The sequence below is a fragment of the Pararge aegeria genome, chromosome 14, assembly GCF_905163445.1.
Source record: "Pararge aegeria chromosome 14, ilParAegt1.1, whole genome shotgun sequence".
NCBI lineage: Eukaryota > Metazoa > Arthropoda > Insecta > Lepidoptera > Nymphalidae > Pararge > Pararge aegeria.
The window spans coordinates 10,452,754-10,476,149 of record NC_053193.1 but is presented as its reverse complement, the minus strand read 5'-3'; the positions used below and the strand labels follow the sequence as shown (position 1 = coordinate 10,476,149).

At 35.0% G+C, this 23,396-nt stretch overlaps 3 protein-coding genes across 3 annotated transcripts; all 3 read right to left on the bottom strand.

Annotated features, from left to right (window-relative positions):
* Window positions 1-5,795: 5,795 nt before the first annotated feature.
* On the bottom strand, window positions 5,796-6,410 carry LOC120629257 (ragulator complex protein LAMTOR2 homolog). Its single transcript, XM_039898137.1, has 2 exons — window positions 6,248-6,410; window positions 5,796-6,160 (listed from the first exon to the last, which is right to left on the bottom strand). Exons 1-2 carry the CDS (start codon window positions 6,313-6,315, stop codon window positions 5,851-5,853), a joined length of 378 nt encoding a protein of 125 aa, XP_039754071.1. The 5' UTR covers window positions 6,316-6,410; the 3' UTR covers window positions 5,796-5,850.
* A 2,852-nt stretch (window positions 6,411-9,262) lies between these two features.
* LOC120629345 (protein SDA1 homolog) lies at window positions 9,263-11,662 on the bottom strand. The gene has a single exon (XM_039898268.1). It carries the CDS (start codon window positions 11,525-11,527, stop codon window positions 9,323-9,325), a length of 2,205 nt encoding a protein of 734 aa, XP_039754202.1. The 5' UTR covers window positions 11,528-11,662; the 3' UTR covers window positions 9,263-9,322.
* Window positions 11,663-12,065: 403 nt separating this feature from the next.
* Window positions 12,066-23,138, bottom strand: LOC120629322 (intraflagellar transport protein 140 homolog). The gene is made up of 12 exons (XM_039898234.1): window positions 23,121-23,138; window positions 22,736-22,893; window positions 21,019-22,239; window positions 18,550-20,109; window positions 17,620-17,794; window positions 17,015-17,193; window positions 15,702-15,887; window positions 14,749-14,991; window positions 14,196-14,268; window positions 13,607-13,699; window positions 12,626-12,742; window positions 12,066-12,190 (listed from the first exon to the last, which is right to left on the bottom strand). Exons 2-12 carry the CDS (start codon window positions 22,880-22,882, stop codon window positions 12,096-12,098), a joined length of 4,089 nt encoding a protein of 1,362 aa, XP_039754168.1. The 5' UTR covers window positions 22,883-22,893; window positions 23,121-23,138; the 3' UTR covers window positions 12,066-12,095.
* Between the last annotated feature and the right edge of the window lie 258 nt (window positions 23,139-23,396).

The window sequence follows — 23,396 nt, the reverse complement described above, 5'->3', positions numbered from 1 at the left end:
TCGGACCAAAATAGTATAATTTTTTATTAAGAAAAAAAATGCGTGATACTTGCCGAGATTTGACATCTCACGTATTTTATGAACGCCCCCAAAAAGGCTTTTTAATTTTTGAGACTGGAATTTATTAACATATTGTGCTGCTACGCTGTGCCAAGTTTTAACGGCTACATATTATGCTTCCAATGGTGGCTATGGTAATTCGGCAAAAAAACATTTTTAAATATTATACTTGGCAATGTATGCCGAAAATATTGGTCTTATTCTTATCAGGTTGATTAATTGGAGGCGTTCTTAGATTTTAGCGAAATCCACCACTATAAATTGTAGTCTGCTCTGTGTTCAATATCAGAAAATGGTTCCGAGATTACCCGTTTGATTTTGTATGCCGCCGTTATCGTATGCACTTAAAACTTTATTAGGAATGTTATGAATATTAAATCTGGATATGGAGGCGGAAATATAAATAATATTTTAACCAGCTAAATAATTTATTTTAACCGTAAGTACGATTATGGATAACAAAAAAAAATACTACGGGCTTTCCTATAACTTTGAATAGTTTCCGTTACGGTTATTGGAATTTTGATGGAATCGTAAATGTAGCCTAGCCCTCTCAAGATTAAACGACTGACTTTTTTGGATGAGCATTACAAATAATAATAACTATACAACTAATACAACTGCACTCTTCACCTTTTAATTCTTGTAACCTTGTGTAATAGTGTAAATGGGTAAAATTTGCTGTTTGGTTAATCAAGATGGTATTATTAATGATGAGGTGACTCTCATGGTAACGGCGGTACTTGTGACTTTGTGATAAGTATTGTTAAACTGGCATTATTTCATAAAGTTAGCTTTAATACTAATTGTATAACTAATGAGATTTTTTGCAGTGCTATGAGATTTTTTAAGTGTTTACTCTAGATGCTTGGCCTTTAAATTGTGACTTAATTATAATTAAATTACGTTAAATTATTGACGGCGTAGACCAGCTAATTGTAGGCATTAGAAGAATCTTGCGCCGGCTAGCGCAATATGAAATCCCTTGTAAGATTTGCCAATTTCTTGCGTATACCATACGCCAAATAATGCAAAAGGCTAAAGGATATTAAATAAAGTATCATGTCGTTGAAATAAACGTAAAATCTCTTTGTATTGTTAAAATATAAACATTATTAATTAGATTAAAAATAACAGTTACATTTATGTCATGCGTACCCCAGAGGTTTTTTAGGACAAGCATTTTTCCGTTACCCTACGTAAGTTCATACGTGACTAGTAAAAACAAGATAAAGAAAACAATGTTTAGAGAACCACCTGAAGGCATCAAAAGAGGATTCCCAGGCCGGTCCTAAATATTGGATTTTTTTTATTGTTATCTCTAGTTACAAACAAACTCCTTTTGCGTAAGATAAAAATGCTTTGCCCTGCCGCCTCCGGTGTGCGTTGGCCTTTCAGATCTTTTTCCATATGGCCCACTGGTGTGCTTCCTGTCATGTCCGACAAGTAAACGTTCGTAGTTTGTATGCATGCTCTCATAACAAAAGTTTTAATATGATACTTATATCTAATTGTGAATATGTAATAGTAACAGTTGATTTAATGTGTATGCTTATTAGTGTCGCATGACTAAGGCGCAGAAGTTTTTATTCATTAATTAGCCACTATTGTATACGGACTCTGGAATTTAAAGAATTCGTAGTATTTTTAACAAGAACCAGGTCGCGCTTTAAGAGCCGGTAGCTCCTACGGATTGGCCGTTGAAAGAATTCGTTCTGGGCAGGTAGTGAGCGAACGGGCGATTTAACTTGAACCATCACTTTTGGGGACAGAGTTCTATCCCACATACTAAAAAGCGTGACTTTAAGGGTTTTTTTTACTCTTTAGTGGATACTTTAGCTATTATCATAGTTTTAATAGCCACGAAAGATGCACGTGTTCCTGCAAAAAATACTCAAATTGCTATAGGTGTTCCTATTATATTTGAAGAATTCCCTAGATTTCTCCAGGATCCCTCAAAAAATCTTGCATCAAATAAAAACGGGACAACTTCTGGGCATAGCAAACAAAAAAGAAATCATAATTAATAAAAAAAAGAGTCAATTAATAATTGGGGGAGTAATCAAGTAACAAATATATAGAAAACAACAGTCGAATTGAGAACTACCTTTAAGTCTGTTAAAAACTAATCGGTGAGGATGTAAACTTACAAATTTCACTATTGTAGTTTTTTTTACCACCAACTGACTTACATCAAGAACGCATTCTTTCAACGGCCAGACCCGTGAGTGCAGCTAAGAACCACTAAATTTCATTTGTCATTTCAGCACGGCTAGCATGGGCAGGAGACAATTATATCCCCGGGGAAAGTATATGAATTTATCTTCTCCCACAGCTTTATCAACTCCCAGAGCACTGGCGCACAAGTGGAAATAATATCCATATAACATATGTGTATTAATAAACGGGGGTAAACTTCTATTCCATGTTTCATTGATTTAGCAGGTGGGCACGTTCATTATATCCCTTGTCAGGGGATATAATTTTTATCTCCCGCTTGTGCTAGCCCTGCTGGGCGGAATATATTATACTCGAGAGCGACAGGTGATGTTTCAGCAGCTTAAACTAAACTTAACTTATTATGGCGAAAATTATTGATATTAATATAGACTAAAACTTTCTTTCGAAATCATTAATTGAATAGACCCAGGAACTATTGTTTTATCAGAATTTTCTAATTTATTAGTTGACCCTTTTCATAAGAAAATATAATGTTATCATATATGATTTAGTTTGGTTTAAGGGTTGTACATTATGAAGAGGAAAATCGATATGAGCTTAGTTTACGATCTACTTAGTAGTAACCACCCGATGATAATAATTATATGGGGATACGGGCAGGTTGCGAAATCTTAAAGAGATATAGATATTTCCGCCTCTAAACAGAATGTGTTCTTGCTTCGCGACCGAAGTATTCGTTATTATTTACTTAGAAGAGTCAAATTTCACACACTTAATTATTTCAATCAAAATCAAAGTAGCAGCGATTATCACTTTTAATAAGTTACATCCCTAATATAGTTTAAATTTTGTTTTATCTTTGATAAAATAATTGTATTGTGATATCAATTAGAGGAGCTTGTATATAGCGGCAGTGTTTTATGTAATCTAAATCATTCTGTAGATGTTTTATAAAAGTTAATCTTACAGGTAATTAACACTAATCAATCCTATATTTTTGTTGTAAATAGAAAAATTGTGAATCATATATATGAAAATATAAAAAAATTGTTTGTCGAATTACCAAATAATATTATAAACATTCAAAGGAATTACTATCATGCAGTGTGACAGTCGGGAATTAAATCGATGTATCGCTGCAAACATTCACTCAATATACGGAATGTAACATTAACCCTGGCTTAAGCCGCCATTCGTCTTTGGAACATGTATATTAATATGTTACTATTTAATTTTTTTATTTGACCTGCCAGAGAAATGTTACGTTATTAATAAATGATTATGTCGAAATTATGTATATATATGATGTAATAAATTAAGAAAAATACAGTAAGTTTTCGTAAAGATGCCTTAGAAGTTTTAAGACATTTTTAGTGATTTGCGATAATAATTAATTTATACCCTTTATTTTTTCTTTTATGACAAAACAAGTAACTTATTCACATTGTATAAGAGATGTCTCATGTCAAAGACAGTTTTTAGTGCATCATTTTGAAGGATGCTTTATAATTATTTTTATTTTAACAATGTGTGTCGGTTGCGCTATTTCATTAACCAGGTTTGAGGTATTGTGAGACAAAATAGAAACATAGTGGCTTAAATAACTTGCCGAACCTAATAAATAGGGCAAATGGGATTATAGACTTAGCTGAATACCTATTGATCCATCTAGAACCCCATGTAAAGGTGAGTACATAGATTGTACACAAACTATTGGGACTTGCTCCAATGTTTGTAATGTTGGATTTTGAATGTTTTCTCTGAATATAATCCTATATTTGTTTAATTTGGTTTGTTTTAAAGGTGCACCCTTGCATGAAGGTGACGTCTAGCGCAATCCCTTACCTCAAACAAAAGCGTTTAATAATAATATAATTTTTATATACCGCTTCAAATTAAAGTAACTTAAGAAATCGCAGTTGAATTATTGCGTTCCTGATTGAATCGTAGACCTTTGAAGAGGCGCAAAATTTAAAGTTACAATAACATTCTTGTTTACTTGCCCTACTAACGAATGATTATTTATCATGATTTAAAATGTATATTATTTAGTGTATACCATCATGAAAGTTGTATGAAAAAGGCTTCCATACAATATCCATATCCATAGCCACTTTGCTGAGCGTTGGTGGACTTAGCGTAAGCCTTCGATTCGATGTTACTTGTCATATGCTAAGGTCACTGGAATTGCCTATTCGACTAGCTAATGTAAAATCAGTTTTTAAAGTAGTTGACTTATGACTACGAAGGCATCTTAAAGCATCCAATGTTAGCAAAAGCTAGCTAGCTAGCTAGCTCTTAAGAAAGCTCGGAGTCTATGAGATGAGTCACTAAGCTTTATTGGCATGGGCAAGGCACATAGATTTGCCAAGCGTAAAATATTCTACGACAATACACACACCGCCACCTAGTCCCAAAGTAAGCGTAGCTTGTGTTATGGGTACTAAGATAACTGATGAATATTTTTATGAATAATATACATAAATATTTATAATATACATATATACACCCAGACACTGAACAACATTCATGTTCTTCACACAAGCATTTTCCAGTTGTGGGAATCGAACCCACGGCCTTGTCTCAGAAAGCGGGTTCGCTGCCCACTGCGCCAATCGGCCGTCATCACTGGCTACTTTTTACACATATGAACGTAAATTTAAGACATAATTTAAGCTTTTTGCTATTGACCTCATTGAATGAAAAGTGCTAATTTATGGATGTCAATGCCTTTTATTAAAACAACTTATAATAGTTAGATTATATATGACATTAAACTGTGTAGGTGTATTAAGCCAGAAAAAAATTGTGGAAGTCATCAATACTTTTTTAGGAAAAAGTTATAAAAATACCCTTAGTTCCCTGTCCTAAATAGCCTTGTATACAACTAGCAAATAGCGATTTGTTCGAGCTTTATACCTACCTCTTTTTTGGGCATCAAAGTTATTAAAAAGAGTGACATTTTTTCACAACTATCCAATATTAATCTAATAGATGCGTGTCACATCTCAGGTGACATTGTCACCATGCTATTGCAGACAGGCGTGATGAAGACAACAGGTGCAGACACTACTGATGATGGTAGGTAGGTAACCTAATTTTCTGCTCCAGAGCATAACATTAGATTCTGGGTACCAGACTAGCAAAATAACAGATTGTGTACAGTATCTTTAATTGTTAGGTAAGTTATCACAATCTAAAATGATGATTGGTTCCACAAGTCAAAAATATATTTATTTTCATGAAGAACTTATTAATTTGTCCAACTTCTATGATCACTAGATACTTACTCTAATGCTTCATTGCAACCCTGAGTTGAACTTCAAACATCTTAGGTACCTGAATAATACAATCACAAATCTTTACAAATTTATGTACAATTTTGTTAAGTGTATATAACCAGCATGCAAATCATAACCTATTACAGACATATTATTGATTGATAGTCACTTTTGCAGATGTATATATTTTTAGGTACCTATGTACTTAAAAAACTTATAAATGAAAATTATAGAGAATTTTAACAACTGTAATAATGTAATATATATGCTTTTTGTTTTGAAACATCAAATTTATTTAGATTTCAAATAACATAAATAATACAATATATTATGAACTAGCCACCTGCTTCAATGGACCTTCTAAGTATTGGGCAATAGCATTTATTTTTTCTTTGAGTATTCCAAACCCCACAGTTTCTTTTGCATATAAACACAACAGCAAATTAGCTACTTGGGTAACTGCTATTTTACCATTTAAACAATCTACTAATATTAAATGTAATTTGTCTTCCTTAAAAACATTTCTGCCATTTTTCTCGTATGCAGACCATACATTACTCGCAATAGCTGCAGTAACTCTTGCGTCTTTATCGTTGTATCCAGAATATGCCAACAGCGCCCCTTGATGATTAAGTAATCTGTAAATTATAAGAATAATTATAAAACAGCACGAAGGAAACAAGAAACTTACAAAACAATCAAACAACACAAAATTTTATTATTACAACGTATTTTCCACTCCGCCAGTATTTGCTTGGCTCAATACTTGCGTCAAAGCTTTCGGTTTTAACATTTTGATTCCAAAATTAATACTTATTGGTAGTTTTGTAAAATATTATGATTTTTGTTTCAGTACAATAACACTAAAAAAATTATACTGTCCTGTCAAATCAAGTTGACAGTTCGAGTTAATAGTCTTCTTCTTATGGAGGATAGAGGCAAGGAGAGTCATCTGTGTATATGAAAAAGTGTCGTCAAAATGTATTAAATTAGGATGGCGCCACATTTGCATCAGGGTAACTCTTAAAAGAAGCGCCAAATATAAATATTGTTAGAGTAGGCTTGAAAAATAAACAAGGAAGTATGGAGATACAAGGAAGTAAAGTTATATTTACCACAATATTTTGTACAACGTAAGTTGTTGAAATTCTCAATAATTAACTACTTTAGTCGATAATGACATTAAATTTTTTAACTCGGCATACTTCAATTCATCTACGATTGCTACGTTCATACCATACCCTGTGCATCCACCAGCGCCATTGTGGAGGATTTTTGAACTGTTATTTAGCGCAACAACTGGACACTTTTTCAACTTTTCTCCCATATGAGATGACTCTCCTTACCTTTACCCTCCATACTTCTTCTTTTGATTTATGGCTTTTCGTAGTGCCAAAACAGCACAATGTACTTTGCCAGTGTCAAGTAGAGCTAATAGTCTTTGGTAGACAGATTGTAGTTGGTGATATTTTGCTACCTTTATGCTTCTTCTGTTACCCTTGCCATAGATTATAAATATTTATCTATTTGAACTATGGAGGGTAGAGGTAAGGAGAGTCATCTTATATGGGAGAAAAGTTGAAAAAGTGTCCAGTTGTATGCGCTAAATAACAGTTCAAAAATCCTCCACAATGGCGCTGGTGGATGCACAGGGTATGGTATGAATGTAGCAATCGTAGATGAAGTATGCCGAGTTAAAAAATTTAATGTCATTATCGACTAAAGTAGTTAATTATTGAGAATTTCAACAACTTACGTTGTACAAAATATTGTGGTAAATATAACTTTACTTCCTTGTATCTCCATACTTCCTTGTTTATTTTTCAAGCCTACTCTAACAATATTTATATTTGGCGCTTCTTTTAAGAGTTACCCTGATGCAAATGTGGCGCCATCCTAATTTAATACATTTTGACGACACTTTTTCATATACACAGATGATCCTCCTTACCTCTACCCTCCATAATTTGAACGGAAATAACAATACTTGTTCAGGCGTACAATTCAGCAATTGAACAAATTAAAAGCGCGGCAAACTGATTTTGGCGGACATGGTCTTTAGATAATTATTAATTTTTGAAATAAATGGATCAGTTGAGGAATTCATAGTTTAAAAGTAGTTAAACAATTAATATTGCATATTTATATTATCATTTTATATATATAGTATAGATATTAATTATTGGGATCCGGTAAGTTTGTTTACTTTATATGGGGGTCGATCTCCCGGATAACCCCGGCGGTCCGGACCCGGTCTAAGACATCCTGTAGGATATAACATTATCATCGATGATCCATCAATGGACACTGAGGATGGCCTTGTTCGCTCTAAGAACGTAAACGATCGAAACCGCAAACAAGGTGTCGTCATACGAAGGAGTAAGAATGGGAAATGCCCAAGCATGTCAGTCTGGAAATTAGAAATTACCACCTATTGCTTTGGATGAATTGCGGTTAGTGAGTTGTGCGAATGTGGTGAGGTAGGTGACCTGAACCACATATTTTTATCATGGCCAAAATATAACCGGGTTTCATTTTACCAGGGTCTTATTCAGCTAAACATCCCACTAACTACTTCCGTTGACATCCTCTTGTCTATAAAAAGCCTTGTGTATATAAACTTTTTCCTCATTTATCCCATTATATGATATTTAGGTAGTAAATATGTAGTTAGTTTAAGTATATCATTTTATAAGGATGGAAGGATGGAACTATCCATCCTTTCCTGATTCTGTAAAATCCCTTTTTGGTTTTTCTTTAATGTAAAAAGTTACCTCGTTTAAAAAAAATAATAACAAATAAACTGACTGACATGATGTTATATTATAACATATAGTTACTAGTTAGTTATAACTTAGTGAAGACCGTAGTTTTAGTCCATACAGTAAAGTATTAAACTTTAATTTTACTCCAATGATTGCAAAATTATACGCTCGTTGCGTAGTCTTTGTAATTTTGTATTCGTAACTAAAGCCATAATTATAAACAAGCTTTTAAAAGGTGGAAGGTTATCGGAGATGTGGTGTTTTATTATTATAATTATTTTAAAATTTTATTTGGTTACCATCTTTCAGTTAATCTCAAACCGTGGTACCATACTAATCTTTTATAGCATCATAATTGTACAGTTATTATTATATTATTAATTTGAGTAATTAAATTGATTTTGTAATAAGAATTGTAGACTACACAAGTTGCATATCCTAAATCAAATTTGTCTGACTTTATCAGCTAGATAAGGTAATCAATACGAAGTCGATCAGTCAGGTGTGGTAGCACTTTTGACATCATATTAATAATCCTAGATGCGCCCTGCGGCTTTGCCCGCATAAATTACGCGACGCTGCGTAGTATATACATACCTCAATAAATCAGATAAAAAACGTAGTTTTTTTGAATCGTACCTACTGGGCAAAAAAACAACGTGTAACCGAATTACGAAATACTGTTTAAGGGTGCATAAGGATAATTCATAAGGAGTCATCCTGTAAAATACTAAATCAAAAGAAGCATGTTAGTTTATGTTTAAGTTGATTATTGATAAAACACGAATAAAATGACATTTTATAAAAATGAATATATATACAAGAATTGGTCGTTTAAAGATATAAGATTATGGTTTTTAGTATTCATGTTGTACATAATCTTACATAAATCATCATGATTGGATTGAAACTTAATAATTATTTTTTTTGAAACGTCTGCAACTGGATGCATGGTTTTTGAAAAAAATAGGTACACTTATTGTAATGATTAATTTATTACAATAGCTTTAAAATATAACAACATTACTGGTGCATTTAGCGCATTTTCTTTTGTTTGACCAGGTAATTTCTGAATGCTATTTGTTTCTCTTTAAAAGATCTCTTAATTTTTCCTCGTGCTTTGTGTTTTACCATTTGGTAAGACTTAGTCTTTCTTTTTTCTCTATTAGTTTTTGAACAATTGACATTCTTCCTACGATCTTTATAGCCATATTTATCTCTTTCCTCCCTTCCTTTGAGTACAGATTCCAGTCTAGCATTTTTGTCGTGCTTTCTTTTCTTATGAATGTTTTCAATAGCAGACAGCTGTACCAATTCGGTAGATTCATTTTCTTCTTCCTCTACTACACTTCTGTTTCGTTTGACACCTGTTATGGACTTTTTTATCTGGGCTGCTTCAATACGTTTAAAGTCTTCATCAGTGAATATTTTGTCCATGGCAATCTCTCGGGCTACTTTTATTTTTTCATCTACATTTTGTTTAGATTTTTTAGCTTTAAGGATTTTTCTTGGTGCTTCGTTGTCTTTTGTTAAAGAATCAGCTTCTGGGGTATCAACACTGTTACTAAATTCATCTTTATCTTTTAACTCTTCATTATCCTCATCATCAGTATCCTCATCACTTTGTTCCTCTTGCTCTTCATCATTTTCATCATCTTCATTTTCACTATCAGTAGAAATATTTATTTCTGAATCTGATGACCCTACATCAATCCAATCATCGTCAGAATCATCTGCTTTGTTTTTATTTTTCTTATTTACTTTTTTACTGCCTTTATTTTTAATTTCTTCCTTTTCTAACAGCACTTCAGAACCCGGTACATAATCTTTTGTGTCCACCTCACCATATTTTTTAGTTTTGAGTTCTATTGATGCTTCTGATGGCCTCCCACGATCCCTTTTGTGTAAAAGAGTAGGCATAGATTGTCTGTACAGCTGAATGAGAGATCTTGCAGCCATCATTACAGATTTTTCTTTATACATTTTGTATTGGACTAAATCCCTCAACAAATCTTCGTCAATAGCCAAGGGGCAACGTGCACAGATTTCACGGACTGCATTCAAACCAACAGCCATAACATCTGTAGAATTTCTTTCAGTAATGAAGTTATTTGCAATAGCTTTCATAACAGGTTCAATCACTTCTGGAGGAACTAACTCATGCACTGACTGTGCTGCAAATTGTAATATCCGAGTAACTTCTCTTTGATGTGGCATAAGCAAACGGGCTATAAAAGGATAATAGTTAAACAAAAACAGATTATGTAGACCAATTAACCTTGACACCACATCTAAGACCATCAACTTAACTTCAAATCTTTCATTTGAGGACTCCATTTGCTTGAAAAGTTTTTCAGCAAATCCTTGAGGATTATTGACTAAATGTAATGCTGAGAAGTTAAATATAGGAGCTTTCTGCTTCTTCTTTTTCATTTTCTTCGCAATTTTCTTTACTTTCTCAACCATTTTGTCCCTCTTTCTAGTTTTCTTATTAAATTTGTTTGCAATCATAGTATCCTTCGGGTCAACTTCATCTTCACTATCTGTTTCCACTTTTTCCTCTTCCTCTCGGCTCAAGAAAAACTTCAACGAAGCAACCATTACTTTGGTAACTTTTGAGAAACATCCCACATCAGCAATAATATTAACAGTTTTATGATCATTCCATATATTTTTATGATAAAGTTCAATCAAAATATCAACTGCGAGTTTTGCTGTTTTAGTATTTGAGTCACGTAACATTGAATATATAAAATTTTGAAGCGTCGAGTTTAGTTTCATATCCTTGTGTTTCATATTCATAGTTTTAATGTCATTTATAATGTGCGTCTTAAGATATTCTCTAAGAATTTTGTCTTGACATTTTATCAATGAAAAAAACAACTCCAGCAGATCAAAAGCAGTGATAAAGTTTTTGTTTCTAAGCATTATTAAACACTTACATAATGAAAGCCTCATTTCGTGGTGCATAGCAGTATTATGTATTTTTAAAATATCTACTATTTTTTGTGGGAAGTGTTTCATTTCGTTCTGGTAGCATTGTGTAACTTGAGCCAAAAACATTGCTTGCTCATCCAACTTCTTGTTATACTCAGTGGGATTTAAATTAAATATTTCCAGTGTAGTTTCGAAATGCGCAAGCTGCTGGCGAAATTCATCTTTATAAGAATCACGATCCCTTTTTATTAAGTTTTGGAGTTGGGTTAGGTTGTTCGGTAACTGATTATTATGTCTCACCATTTTAATTGGAACTATTACACGAAAAACATAAATTATAAGTACCTAACACATGTGAAGTGTTTAACTTTCAATAACCTAAAAGTTCATCATGGTAGACGTTAGTGTGTTTAACTGAGCGAACTATTTATTGGCCACTGACAATGACGTTTGATGAATCTCTAAAAATTATTGTCTTTGGAAATTAAACAGATTATAAAAATTATAATTAAACTGTATAACACTTTATTCCTCAATGGCCCAAAAAGTGGTATATCTTAAAAATGACGATAAAAAAGTCAGCGATGTATTGTTATACTAGCTTTTGCCCGCGGCTTCGCTGACGTTAAGTTCAATTTTTGATTTGGTAAATTTTTACTACAAAGGTTTATAAAAATATCTTGCTGCTAATAGAAAATATGAACGTAAAGTTACCTTTGCCTTTTATATATTTAGATTATTATTAATCAGGTGTCTCTAATCATATTATTTATCACTGCTGCAGTATTAAACCCCTGCATTTCAGGGGCGGGTCGCTACTTTACAAATAAAACCAAAAAAATTATTATTTATATTTAACCAAGGATTGTATTCAAATAACTTCTTCAATACTTTGTTCGGGTGAATCTGTCATCTCAGGATCTTCCTTAGTTGGTTGCTGCAAAACATTCAATTGTTTTTCCAATTCTGAAATTAAGTCAATGCTTTATATTATTCCTAACATAGATACACGTATATACTTTGTAGTAGGTACATTATATACATTCTAAAAGAAAATCAACTTATTAAGTAGTAGTTATATGAATCCTCAGAGTCGCGCCCCACCAATAATGTACACTGAAGATTAACAGTACCTACGTGAAGAGTGTTTTAAATAGCCGACACCCGCGTTTCAGCATGAACTGGTGGCCGCTATCAAAGCGCGCAAGTTTTTTTTTAAATACCTTAAAATGCTCCGTGTTCTCTCTTTTTCTTTTCTGTTCTTCCTCTGTTCTCTCCTATATACTATTCCCCTGAGCCATGTCTAATTAACCATTAAGGATAAACCGAACTAGAGGGATGCATGATTTCACGTAAAGAATCTGATTAAACATTTAATTCTGACAATATAAAACATCATACTTTCTCCATCAGGATGTTCGGCGGAATATTGCACCAGTAGCCTAAGGACTTTTTCTTCCGAAATCAATCCGGGCCTCCCGCTTACCGCGTGAATGAGTTGCTGACCGCTTGTTATTCCTGGAAATATTATAATGGTTTACATTAATAAACCTAGCTATGCCAAAACCGAAACGACAACCTTTTTATTTCGAAGATTGTTGTGCCGTTTTGTTTGTTGTAACGTTGTGCCGACCGCTGACCACATAACGTGAGTTAAAAGTATATCGTAAAAAAGAGTAAAAAGAAGAAGATCATAATAGCTCATACGGCAAAGTTTTTTTAGGAATTAAGGGCCAAGTTAAAGCATTAAAAATTACAACAGTACTTAAATGCCTTCATTAGAACTGCATATTAGCTGCAAATGTTATTTTTGGAGCAGTTTTTGTGTGGTTGCCATAACAGTATCGGAACTGCACGCCATCAGTTTGACGTGTTTCTTTTGAATGAAAGGAGTGCGACCTTGAATCTATCCGACCATATGGCCAGCATACTCCTTAATAATACAACACAGCTATAGTAGCAAAGAAGTAGACTAAGCCTTCAAAGGCGAACCAAATGACCGTGCCATATGCCTAGAGATTTGGTTCCATCTGAATTGGCATTAGTTTATTCTTAAAAAATAAAATAATGCTCTTTTTGTAAAAGACGTCCATAGAGCATAGAGCTTTTGTAGGGATTTTCATTTTCTACTGTAATATAGTGCTTGTATTCAGCGACTCCTTGAGACTCGTTTCTCGTCTATACACAGCTTGGGGGTTTACAAACATTGCACTTTCCAGGGCGGGGTCGCAACTCAACTTATAAATAAAAATTTTAGTAGATTTGCTAACACTCCTTAATGCTAATATATCCTGCAAAAGCAATTTTTTTTTACTATACATTTATATATATTCCATAATTGGGTTCTGTAACCCTAATATTCTAAAGTAGTCATATTAAAACCTGTATTGATTTCTCCACTTTGCAATGCTTTCTTCACGTCAAGGAATCGTTTGACAAATGTACTCTGCTCCTGAAGTGCGATCGTCTGTGCGCCTAATAACAGAAATTTAAACAAATTAAAAAATAATATTATGATTATCAGGTGAACTTTGTATTACATAAAGGTATCAAAGGTCAAGATTTTTTTCGATTTATCGTGTACATTTTAACATACTTTTTAGATATTTGGCAATATACTTGATACATACTTGATAATTTGGCAAAAAGAACCTACACTTAATATGTTGTTTAATTACAAGAACACCCGCGTCGCAACGCTGCCTAATTTTATTCTAATTCCTGACTTTCTTTAAAAAAATAAAAAACCTTTCAGCTTTATTAAAAAATAGATATAGATTTGTGAAAAACATTTTAGCTTTTTTAAAAAATAGATATAGATTTGTGAATTCATAGTTGTTATGTTCTTCTATGCTAAGAATATAGAGCTCTGACAGAATGAGTGAAAGAAGAATGGACAGATGTCGATTTCACCTTAATCAACTCTGGTGTCGACAATAATTATTGCAATGTATTAATAATAACTTGTTACTTGTTTCATCATCTGATGACTTCGCGACGCATCGGGTTGCTTCCTTAAGAGCTTCTAACGCTTTTTCATAGTTCTGAAAAATGAACAGTAGCTTTCAAATTTTTTAATCCTTAAATGCATTATTAAAAGTGTAGATAATCTGAAAGTAAACTCGTAACTCAATCATCATCATTATAACCAAAGGCTTTGTCTAGAAATTTTCGACATCGGAGGCGATTGGAAGTAGCTGCCTTCCAACTACGACCACCCTGGCGCTGTGGAGGTGTCGGGATCCCAGGAAATATGTAGGAAGGATTTAAAATTTCTAAATTTTCTTACCCACCCTACCGATAAAAAGAGGAGGAGGGTCCGACTAAACAGATGCCCATGGCTGGGTCGCGGATATGTGCGAATGCTTTCCCGTGGGCGAGTTCAAACACCGTGGGTGTAGTCGGTAAGAGTCCGACATAATTAACGCACCTCCACGTGTGCGGTTCGTGTGCATGTGTGCACCTGTGCATTCACGGGGATTGTCCACGTAAAAATGGCACTCTGTATGTTATCCCCGGCTCACTTCGTAATCGTCGATTTCCATTTTGGCGCACTCAGCATAGAAAGCAGCTAGCTTCCCATAGGCCTTCGCCCTCGTGTAGAAGTGCAGGATGTGGCGCGCCAAGTCGGGGCGGGTGCGCCAAGGGGCGCGCCTGCGCAGGTAGTCTGCGGCCAAGAGCTGAGTGCTGCGATCGCGGCTGGCCGCAGCGAATGTTGCGATGCGGTCCGCGTCGCCAGAACGCATTAGCCAACGCAACGCGCCTGCCTGCAAAAGGTTAATCTACTAGATCACTCTTTCTCTCTCTCTCTCTCTTTAATGAATACTTATTAATAAACTCTGTTACCTGACCATTGTACAAGTCTTTATTCAGTTCCGGTATCATTGCGTCAACAAATTTACCTAAATTATTTATTTGCTAAAACGCCATTACAATATTGCTCCCCTTTTCCGCGGAGAAATTTTGAAACGGACTGACTGTAGGTATTATCTTACAAGTTTTGAGATAGTCGCGGTAGCAAGTCAATCTTAAAAGATAGGCATATGCTGACTTTTTTTAGATCTTTTAAAGAGGAACAACTTTGTCATACATGATTTTACCGAAACTTTATCCGTTTACGTAGCGCACGTAGCGGGATCTTTCAAAATATAAAAAAAAACACCCCTGATTTTGAAACATTCTTCAATGGTGCTATGCTCCTAGCGTAAACAATAATAAAATGATATATAGCCTATAGTCTCCATCGAGCTATCCAAAACTGAAATAATTTTTCAAATCGGACCAGTAGTTCCTGAGATCATATATATATACTTATACAAGATAATTGACATTCCATTATTTGGTACCTCGTTAAAATAAGGACTATAATTCTGAAACTAAACTTAAACGATATTATAATAACATTGCTGCATGGCACCATGAAATACTGGTGACTAATTTTAACAATACAGTGTAAATTGCGACTTATCATAAGTACCTTGTCTCCAATGTGCGCCAGTCGCTTAGCCGCCTGGTGGTATAGGCCGCGCGTGCCCAGAACATCGGCCAGTCGCCGCAATAGAGCGTCCCTGCCCGAGGTGCCCGCCGGCGCCGCGAGCCTCTCACTCAACTCCTCGGACAATGGCGCCGAAGACTGCTCGACTATGTCCAACGCTTCTTCGTACTGTATAAATGCACAAAATAATCGTCAAAAGTCAAAATTCATTTATTTCAAGTGGGCCTAGTTTATAAACCCTTTTGAAATCTAAAGTCAGTCTGTTTGTAGTAACTACCACCGGTCCGGAATGCAGATAGGCCCGGCAAAAAACTCAACAGATTTCTCTTTTTCAACATAATTTTACAGTTTAATATCTTTAGAATTTTCTATCTTGTGAAAGATGAAAGCGGAGTGGCTTATTTCCAAGCAACCTTGTCGTTCACAAATCCATCAATTGTATATTAATCACGTCAAGCATCGTTACTATTATAGACTCCAGTACGGCTAGCATAAAAAAGTGTAATAGGAAAGGACAAAAATGTATCTTATCAACTTTCTTTAAAGTTTTCTAATTTGTACGCAATTCAATTCTAGACAGATGCTGGGTTTAATTTACGAATGTAAAAGCTATCATTTTCCATGCAGAACATAGTGAAAAAGATATACTTTGGTGCCATTTGGTGACGGTAGATCCACATACAGTTGTCACCATCCCTTCATTTCTCGCGAGTTCGTACGAGGCGACTTAGGGAATTTAACGGAGAATGGACAGCAGAGTTGGCACAGTAGTGTCTACTCTGCGCTATCACTACCATCTTCTGCGATCGCCAAATCGTCTGCCCGGCGTGGTGATTATATGGGTAAACTCTCCCTTTAGGAGAGGCATTTAGTCCAGCAGTGGACCGTTATAGTCTATTGATAAGTGTTATAATAAACTTCTTCTATTCCCGGTTACCGTGATTTGGCAGGTGGACACTTGTATTTCTTTTACACTTGTATTTTATTTGTATACTTGGACACCCGTGTGTATTTGTGATATGATTTTTGTCTCTTTATGCCTATGCTAACGTGCAGATAGATATAAGCAAGGGGAAGGAATACCCTGTCCTTGACAAATTTCGTTGCATTTTTTCCTTTTCCGCTAAAAGTGACCCCTAGGCTCGCCTTGGTAAGTGATGATGCAGTCTAATATGATAGTGGCCTAACTTAGGGAGGCATGGCAGTTGATTAAATCCCTTTCTCGATCGATCGATCTAAACGCGAGACCGAAGCACTTATAAATAATAACCTATCAATATAAAAGGTCAGATTACATTTCCCGCTGTAGCCAGCAGAGCAGCCGCGTGCGAATGATGATCGGCTTGTCTTAAATGCTCTGCTAAAGTTTGTGCCAGGTCGGGATCAACTCGATCTCCAAGCGACTCTACGGCAGCCACCATTGCGTTCGTATCCCCACTGCTGAGCGCTAATTTCAACGCCATATGAGCTTTTCCTAAAAATATTAATATTAATGCACGATCAATTGATCTATACACTCATACGAGGCTTGTTGTAAAGGCAATGTGCCCTGCATATTTGTGCATAAAAACCGCTAGATGTGTTATGGTAACAACGGAAATAATATTCATTGCTAATAACAAATTGCCGTAATCGTTGATACAAGTTATTTTGAAAGCGGAAGAATGTTATTCGAGAAGATGAGAATAGATCTGATTTAACTAGTTTGTTTATAAAATTATCAAAAACAAGATAACTGGTGTTATCTTAGATGAGGATCAATGAAAACAAAATCCGTCAATTCGTTAGATTTAGAGATTAAAGTAGCGACAAATTTGTTTCTTGCGAACATAACTCCCAGACCTTTCTATTCACTCAGCTTCTTTTAAAAAAGATTAAGATTGCGTTTAATTAATTATACCTGCTTTTTGATATAAAGCAATGGCTTGTTCATTTTGGCCAGCGTTTTCAAGAATAGAGGCAGCGTACAGTGCGTGCTTCGCCGATGAACTACCAGCACGCCAAACGAGATTCCATGCACCAGCCTCTGCTGCTACTCGTATAGCAGATGATATAGCCCCGCACTTTATATACATCTGCAATATATAAGAAAACTCACATAAGGAGTCCCATGGCTCTGACCTTGCGAAGTATTTCCGTTCGAATTACCGATATTATGAGAAGATTAGATATATACAATATCGTCGAAATTCAACTTCGTACAATGCATTGAATCTTAGATAAGAACAGCTGGCAAGAAACCTTGCAATCTCAAACTGAACAACCCGTTATTCACGCCCGAATAGTTTCGCCTTTCACCTTGTGCGAAGCTCATGTTCGATGGTGCATAGAATACTGCTCGCATCTTGGGATTGCCCTACCATATGAAAGATTTATGCATTGGTTTTTCGTTTCTAATACGCGCACACGTTACATTTGGACTGTCCTTCTTGTTTAATTTTTCGCCACCGTCTATAATGTGAGTAATTTCAAATCAAGACTGATTGGCCATCTTCTAGGAAAGCTTTCTCTCAAGTAATAATTGTCAAAACAACATAAAAATTGGATTTGATCACATAATCAGAAATGAGGAGGAAATCCATAAAAGTTACCGACCGACGAATGGGTTGGTTGGGTCGCTTGACTCAGACAGACAAAGTCAAACACAGTGGTATTCAATGAGTCTTAGAATTACAATGAGGAGACAAATTAAAATAGAGATATCTATCTACATATAAAAATGTAAAATTCGTAATCCACGCAGAAGATTAAGAGAAACCTAGAATAAAGAACCTAAAACTCCAATTAGGGGAGGACTTAATAGACTATTAGAATTTTCGAAAGTTCATACCTTAACAGCATTTTCCATTTCATTAGCATTCATTTCTAAGTAACGAGCCATTTGGTATAAAGATGACGAATTTTTTAAACATAATTTTTCCGCTTCATCTATCCTATCCATGTGACACAGCAATCTAGTTTGTTCTCCGAAATCATTTGCCCTCGTATAGGCTTCTAACGCACCGTCTAAGTCACCGATACTCTCAAGATAGTGTCCCCACCACGTAATTAAGTTGCTATCGGTCGACGAACCAACATATTGAGCTAGAACAGAAGCTTGACCTTGAGCTATAAGCATTCTAGGCACGTGAGGCACAATGGTACCAGCACTTTCGAATAACTTCAGCGACGCACTAGTTTCACCATTTGCCCATAAAACTTTTGCAAGTTTATGTTGTGCACTTTTTATTAGAAGCATATTTTCTCCATCTTTTTCTCCATTTATTATTTCATTTAATCCTCCCTCTTTTGCCGACACAAGACGTGTGATCAAATCCGGCCTCTGAGCTTCACGAAATAGTTTTTCTGCTTCTTCAATCATGCCTAAATGAACCGCCAGGACTCCGACTCTAGATGTATCGTCCATATTATCGTCGCTTAAAACTTTGCGCATCATTAAGGCTCCTTTTATATTTCCCATTTTACCTAAACAAATAGCTCCAACGTCCGCTCGTTTTAAAGATACACACACTTTAGCAAGGCTATCCCATACTACGGAGTTTTTGCTTCCAGTGATATTGGAACCCATAACAACAGCTTTTTCTAAATGCCCTGTTGTCATGTAATAAATAAAATTAATCACTTGCTTCACTTTGGCTTGTTCATAGCCATTCGAGTCTTCGAACTCGTTCATTAATATTCTTTTAATATTTTGTTGTGTTAAAATAATAACATAAGGTGTAGAAACAGTACATAATATAAAATCAGATAAAAAGTAATCCTCAGAGATGGGACACCAGTTTTTGTACTCAAAAAGTTTACTGTCATGGCAAAAGAATAGATGAATATGATCTAAATCCGCAGAACGCATATGTACACCTACAAGACGAGAGTCATTATTATCCCATAATATTGCAATAGGCACACTGTGATATGGAGCTGAATTAGCATCTGCTAATAGGGTGCTACTGATCACGTCATTTGCTACATCCCATAAATATATCCTGGGATCAGGAGCCAATCCTGCGTTTGCAATGCTCAAACAAATAAAAACACCTGAAGCATTAACTGATGATCTCATGATTTCGCCAAAATCTTCAATCATCTGATAGCAGTTTTTGGATGGGAATGGCATTCTTAAGCCCTTTTTTGTTATTTCAGCTAATTTAATTGTCCCATCAATAGTAGCAATAACTATGTATTTATTTGTATTTGTTATAGCAATTGGTTCACCTTCTCCTTCGGTAGTAGGAAGTATTCCTATTTTATTACCAGTAATGCTGAAGCATTCAATATGAGGACTTACAATACCAACTATCAGATCATTATATAATATAAGAACATCTGTTTTCCATGCAAATGTACGAATTAACGAAAACATGTATTCATTATCTTTATTGCGCATCCATACCTAAAAAATATTTATTAAGTCAGGTTAATTAAGTACCTATAGTCGTAAAAATGTAATAGGCCCGTTTTGACATTTGTGCAAGACCATAGAATGTAACTTGGAACAAAAATGAAAGAAACAAAAAAATTAAAATCAATTACATACAGTGTTTTAAAAAATAAGTAAATTTTTTTGGGACGTTAAATAATATGAAAGAATATATCGCGAGTATTCTTTTTGCGCTTACTTCATAGTATCATGCAATTTATAATTGTTGCGAAACGTTCCAAAAACAGTTACGTTCTCAGTCTTTTTTTTTTTTATAATAGAGCTGTAACCATTTTTTTTACTGAATATCGAAATTAAATATTGTGTAGTTATCTTTACTGCAAAGAATGAGCTTGGTTCTCAAAATGGGTTCTAAATAATGAGTCTGAGATGATGTATCTGACCAAGCGGCACATGACTGAAGCGTCCCCGCGCGCACTGCGCAGTTTTTCGTTCCTCATCTTGTAAAGTTGACTGTGCGCTCGTTTAAGTTTGATATATATTGTTTACTATTACGTTAACTATGGCTCTTCTATTTTGGACATTAATTTAAACATAGTGATTTGACTCGATTTTTGTGTTTGTTGTTATATAGTACTAACTCTGTTTCAACATGTTGAAAAGTGGACGTATAGTCAACAGCCAGTCACGCGTATTGGTTGTGAAGTTAAAGGAATACTTTGAACGAACGAACACTTTACAATACTTAATAATATCAATCAAGTACTGATACAAACTTGAATTGATTTATCGTGAGTATCGAGTACAGTCTTATGGTTCCATAACTAGTTACGTCGCGATGACAAGTGTCAAAACGGGCCTATTATATTTTTACGACTATAACTACTTCATAATAAATTAAGTTGATAACATTTTACTTACTTGTACATCTTTACCATCACCTAAAACAACATAATTATCTTTGAAAGCAAATGCCTTTATCGTGATTGATGTATTTATGCTTGATGATATATTAGTTTTTCCTGTAATAGCAACTTCTTGAGCAGATTTTTGTACCATCCAAGTATTATTGGAATAGCCCCAACAAACATTTTGTTCTCGAAGTATAAATGCATTAGTAATGCAGTTAACATGTAGTAATGGGTTCATTAAACCTTCTGAGCCCCAGGTTACTTCTTTTACTGTACCTTTGACAGAGGTGCTACTGATTAATTTCCACTTACTTCTATGGTCCCGTCTCCACAAGTACAAATTTCCTTGTGAGGTACCGCAGCATAATGTATCACTTAAATTACAATAACTTATACTTGTAAACACATCTCCTGGGATAGTTTCATCACCTTCATTAGGTAAAACATCATTGTCTCCAGTCTCACTATCCCAAATTCTAATTAAGTTGTCTCCTGTGATGACAGCTACACAAAAGTTTCCAGCTAGCACTATAGATTGACCATTCCTTGCAGTCATTCTAACATGAGTATCTGTAGCCAATGAACCATCATTTGATATAGCAAATCTAGATAGGCTAAGAGCACCACCTGTCTCCCAAGCAACAAGCAGATATACAGTGCTTAGAATATCCATAAATACTATATTGCCTGGGGAATTTAAAACTTCTGAACAGGCTCCAGCATGATCAATATATAATATAACTCCATTATCCTGAGCAGCGTAGCAGGCATGGTTATCAGGTTGAATTCCTTCTCTCAGCTTGGCTGTGGTACGAGGTCGCCAAGCAGCCAGAGCATCCAGGGCATTTTCATCACCTGCAACTGCTGCTCTTGCCAAGCCTCTTATGGAAGATTCTGATGTAGGATGAGGAGCACAGAATTTTACATGAGTTATGATATCACCCAATTGATGGTGAAAAGCTGTCAAAGGAGCTCCAGAACTTGCCTGCCATCCTGACAACGAGCCAGCAGCATCTGAAGCCAGGAGCCTACCACCTCCAGGACTAAAAGTGACTGTTGTTAAGGCTGAATTGTGTGGTGCTTCCAGTCTAGCCCATGAGTATTCAAGCCAGATATACAATTCACCTCCATCCCAACCCACAACTAACAATTTTCTTACAGGGTGCCAAGCTAAAGCTGTCACTTGGTTTGATAACAGCACTGGCCAATCACAACCCTCTAAAGCATGGCCCTGGAACAATGGTTATAACATAATTACTTTGCTTCTGAAGTAAAATTTGGCAAAGAGAAGGATAAGATATGATAATTTCTTGACACCCAATGTATGACATTGACTGTTCACCCAATTTTGCAACAATATAATTATAAAACAAAACCTCACTTAATCCATCTGATACTGCTGTATATTTTAAAATACATTTTGCACTTTACAAGGTCAAGAGTATCCGAAAAGTAAATAAATAGAGTAGGTATCTCTTATGAACCTTATATATTCTGGTAATTCTTCCTTGCAATAAAAGTTCAGACAAGCCACTGATATTTTTTTAATGATAGTTTACTCATATTTATTCATGAACATCAGCCATGTAAAAGTTCAGTTCAGTTTGCAGGACTGTTCTGAGGGTAAAACAAAAATAAACCAAAGCTATTGTCTCACAGAAGACACTCAAATAATTAGAAGTTATCGAAGAATAAACTAGGATTGTAAAGAATAACATTTAACTTACAGTTTCTTCAAAAATGGTAACGAATCCACCTTTATCCTGGTTATAAGAGCCAACAGCTAAAAATGGTAGTACAGGATGCCAAGAGCTTAATGTGGTGACGACATTATTATCAATAAAATTAAGTCTTGTATCTGTGTAGAGAGTCATGTCACTTATTCCTAAAAATTAATCTCTAACTTTAAATTATGGAGGGTAGAGGTACTTTAAATGTACAAATTAATTTTATTTAAACAGCATTAAGTCCTTTATTATATCCAAATATTATTGGTTGTTTGTAGTGCTAGTCTGTTTCCTTCAGGACAGGCAAATATTCAATGTTATAAGACACGAACTTTTAAGCTTACTGCATAGTGCAAAAATCAAAAAGTTATTATAATGTTTTGACCTATAAGCCGTTTGTTTTGATATTCCTCCGTTGCTATAGGAACTAGGAAACTCAGGCGCAAACCATAGACTAGAAAAAGGCATAGGCGGAAAAGAACATAGATTATATTAGCCAATTTTGAGTCCAGAGAAAAATATTTTTCCTTCCCTCTTTTCCTTCTTGGAAGCAGGTAGAAAGAGCAAGTGTCCAAAAAAGCTTTCAACTCAATGTTCTTCATCTAAGAGATTGCCAGTCATGGCAGTGATAGGCTGAAGCTTGGCCGCTAGGCAGTTGGCT

Bases quoted from the DNA above. Each gene is read 5' to 3' on its own strand.
- LOC120629345 (XM_039898268.1), bottom strand. From the start codon at position 11,527: ATGGTGAGACATAATAATCAGTTACCGAACAACCTAACCCAACTCCAA.
- LOC120629257 (XM_039898137.1), bottom strand. From the start codon at position 6,315: ATGTTAAAACCGAAAGCTTTGACGCAAGTATTGAGCCAAGCAAATACT. The intron at 6,161-6,247 runs GTAATAATAAAA...TATAATTTACAG, and splicing joins GGCGGAGTGGAAAATACGTT to ATTACTTAATCATCAAGGGG.
- LOC120629322 (XM_039898234.1), bottom strand. From the start codon at position 22,882: ATGACTCTCTACACAGATACAAGACTTAATTTTATTGATAATAATGTC. The intron at 17,194-17,619 runs GTATAATTAATT...TAATATTTTTAG, and splicing joins TGCTTTATATCAAAAAGCAG to GAAAAGCTCATATGGCGTTG. The intron at 12,743-13,606 runs GTTTTAATATGA...TAATATTTCCAG, and splicing joins AAGTGGAGAAATCAATACAG to GAATAACAAGCGGTCAGCAA.